Source organism: Hordeum vulgare, chromosome 6H, assembly GCF_904849725.1.
Source record: "Hordeum vulgare subsp. vulgare chromosome 6H, MorexV3_pseudomolecules_assembly, whole genome shotgun sequence".
NCBI lineage: Eukaryota > Viridiplantae > Streptophyta > Magnoliopsida > Poales > Poaceae > Hordeum > Hordeum vulgare.
Window position 1 is genome coordinate 442,407,250 of NC_058523.1, and position 3,698 is coordinate 442,410,947.

A 3,698-nucleotide genomic window follows, 5' to 3' on the forward strand; every position below is an offset into this window, starting at 1 on the left:
GAGATGGAAAGACTCTGCAAAGATTAGGACTGAAATGAAAAGAGTTGGTTTGAAAAAGGAGACTGGTTGGAGCTTTGTAGATGTAGGAGGGGTTGAGGGTTTCAAGTTTGTGTCGGCGGATACAAGGCATCGTGATGCTGAAAAAATATATGCCGTATGGCACGGTATGAACAAGCACATGGCAGATGTAGCCGGTGATGTGCAATTGTGCATCAACTGAGTCTGGCGAGATTAAATTAGTTGATGACAAATGCGTGGTTTCATTATGCCAGTGTTAGCGAAGGTGGCCATTTGTAATTTACTAGACTGTAAACTTACTGACTTGAAATTACACCAGATATATTATTTTGGGTTCTGGGTGTAGTATAAAACTATCAGTAAAACTGTCTACTACTCCCTCCGTTCCTAAATATAAGTCTTTCTAGAGGTTTCATTAAGAGACTACATACGAATGTATATAGACATGTTTTAGAGTGTAGATTCACTTATTTTGCTCCATATGTAGACCCTTAGTGAAATCTCTTTAAAGACTTATATTTAGGAACGGAGGGAGTACATTATAACTGACTCTAAAAGGGAAACCGAGGACGCCGCAGTTAGCATGTTACTTAAAGCTATGTTTCATGATCTTGGTGTAGTCATCTAAATTGCCTTTAAAACTATGTTTCGTGATCTTGGTGTAGCCATCAAAATTGCCTGCATTGTGAAGGTAATAGTCCTCACGATCCAACATTGCAGTATGCCAGTAGAAATGGAGAGGAAAATCTTGCTGATATGAAGTTCTTATGCTAATATGGTTGGGCAATACGAAATATAGGATGCCCAGTTTCTGCAGGGTTCAATGTTTAGCACATATGTTGTATGCTGACGAAACGATCTTGTATGTACCCGTGCTATGTACTCCATCCGATCCAAAATAAGTGCCGCGGTTTTGAAGTAAGTGGGAGTAGTATACTTCCAGTGTCACAACGGTACAAATTTATTCGGAAAACTGTACTGTGTATCCATATATTACTAGTTTTACGTTCATTGTTTTTCGTTATAAATTCGTTGCACACATTTGACTGCATATCCATGTGTTTTGAATAGTCTATCCATGTGTTTTGAATAGTCACCTTTCATTTGAAGTCAACAATTGGAAGCAAATCTTATTTCTGGAGTTAAGAAAATGAGCAGAATTCGTAGACCTGTTAAATGATCGCATGTAAAAAGCTCATGCCAGTATATTGCTGTATAATTTGTGAATGGTTCTTAAGGTCCGGAAGAAAATAACAAGACAAAATGACTGCTATATAGCACCCCGCAAGACAAGAATTCAATTTTGGAGCAATAAAATGAGACAAAAGCTGCATACACATTTCTCTTCATTGTACTCAGCTTTACCACTTTCCCCTGAAGCTTCCATATTGACTAGATCACAGGGATAGTGCAGTGACCTCTTGCACAGTAACGCTACAATACAGTTCTTGTATTATGTGGTATACTTCTAATACTCTATTTCCGCATCAGGAGAACTACGGTATGAGCAGCTATACTTCTGTTTTCTCCTAGACTGTCGACTTTCTCATGAGTCTTGGCCTTGAGATTGACAACAGATGGATCCGCCCCGAGTAGTTCACACAAGTTAGACCGGATAGTCTCCTTGAACGGGCTAATTTTTGGTTTCTGCAAGATCAGTGTAGCGTCAAGGTTCCCCAGCTCATAGCCTGCTTGATGCATTAGCTTTACCTGATGCATAACAAGAAAAAAAATGTTAAGCAGATGCATGCTCAGTTAGATGCATCAATTTAGCACCAAACGATACTTTCATCAGCTCATATCTTCAGGACTGGAATACTTCGATGATATCGTATCAAATGAAATCCAGGTGCGAATATATAGGAACCAATAGGGTGATTTAAATGGTGGATGGAATCATGTAAAAAAATCAGCGTGAAATTCAGATTCAGGCGTGAGTATAAGAACCAATAATGCTCCAACTGGATATATTCTACATAACATCTGGTGAAAAGACAAAAAATACCACTCAATGCCTAAATGGAGAGAAACTATGATGATTTCAATGGTCGATGCGATCATGTAGAAAAAGCAGCACATAATGAGCTCAAATTCTAAGGCATAGGGATATTGTATCCAATAGTCCAGAATGCAGTCAACATTCTAAGCACATGGTACATGCCTTTGAAAAAGTTCTAAAACGTGAAATACTTTTTATCCTGGAAGAGGAGAAAAGTCAAGACCGAATTTGCAGTTAGCATGGTGTTGATGCAGGAATTAAATAGTCAAACAGAAAATAAGCAGGTAATGATCTGGGGTGTCTTCAATAAGGAATCCTTTTGGAGAATTTCCACAAAATGGATGCATTTTAGGTCTCCTCCACCCACAACGACATTAAGGGAAAGAAAAAATTGTTTCCCCAGAAGATATGAACAAGTTGGGTCACTTAACACTTAACAGCCTAGACCTCAGGCTTAGTTATCGCTCACTCAAGTAGAAAGAAAACTATTTTCCCGACACACAACACAAGTGCTATATGATTAGCAATTTAGAATCATTCAGCAACAGGAACACACAAACTCTAGGTTTTGTTCTGATTAAGCATTCTACCAACCAGCTAAGACAACAATCTAGAATCATACTCCCTACGTTCCTAAATATAAGCCTTTTTACATGTTTTACTAGGGGACTACATACGGATGTATATAGACATACTTTACCTTAAAGTGAACAAAAGCAACACACGAACTGTAAATTTTGTTCTGAATAAGCACTTCACCAGCCAACTACAAAGTGTATCTTATAATGCCCACAGAAGCAAGAGGAAATTGCCATGAGAGAATGAAATTCGGAGTGAAGTTGAGAAACTCACAGCTTCCCTCATGAACACGCAGGACTCCGCGCCCTTCCACCGGGGGTCGGTGTCCGGGAAGATCTGCCCGATGTCCGGCAGCCCCAGGGCGCCGAGAATCGCGTCCACCACGCAGTGCAGAAGCACGTCCCCTGCGCACGCGGCCAAAAAATTCCACACGCCCGGTAACGCAACGAGCAAACGAACGGAAGCGCAAGGAAAAGAGCAAGCAACGGTGGTAAAAACGGCACGCACCGTCGGAGTGGGCGTCGCAGCCGCGGTCGTGGGGGATGCTGATGCCGCCGATGATGAGCGGGAGGCCCGGCTCGAGGCGGTGGAGGTCGAAGCCGTGGCCCACGCGGAACGGGAGGGCGGGCGGCTTCGGCGCCGCGGCCACGGCCGGCTGGTGCTCCGCCTGGAGCGCGGCCGCCACCGCCAGAGACGGCTGCCGGAGGCGCTGGGACGGCCGGGCGGGGCAAGCGGAGGAGGGGGTGGGGCGGGTGCGGATGCGGATGCGGATGCCGGTCCTCGGCGCGGTGGAGATGGGGGAGGCCAGGAAGAGGGAGGAGGCGGAGGCCATGTCGTCGCGCTCCGATGGGCGAGATAGCGCAGCGGCCGAGTAGAGTTTCGGGGTTTTCTCTTGGCCGCGGAATGCGAGAAAAGGAAGCGGTTTTTTGTGCGCCGGGATTACTTTGGCATTGGGGACTGGGGAGGCGGGGAATCTTGGCGACGGAGATGCGGTTCATGGTGCCGTGGACGAGGTTTAACGTTTAAGTACTGCAGCCGGCGGTCACTGTCTCACCGGTCGCCGGTGGCTGCATTTGCCATCCAAACGGGCACGACGTGAACA

General features: G+C 44.9%; 1 protein-coding gene across 1 annotated transcript; it reads right to left on the bottom strand.

Moving 5' to 3' along the window:
- Positions 1-1,274: 1,274 nt before the first annotated feature.
- On the bottom strand, positions 1,275-3,589 carry LOC123403987 (2-C-methyl-D-erythritol 2,4-cyclodiphosphate synthase, chloroplastic). The gene is made up of 3 exons (XM_045097887.1): positions 3,104-3,589; positions 2,870-3,000; positions 1,275-1,728 (listed from the first exon to the last, which is right to left on the bottom strand). The coding sequence occupies exons 1-3, from the start codon at positions 3,426-3,428 to the stop codon at positions 1,495-1,497; spliced, it is 690 nt and encodes a 229-aa protein (XP_044953822.1). The 5' UTR covers positions 3,429-3,589; the 3' UTR covers positions 1,275-1,494.
- Positions 3,590-3,698: the final 109 nt, after the last annotated feature.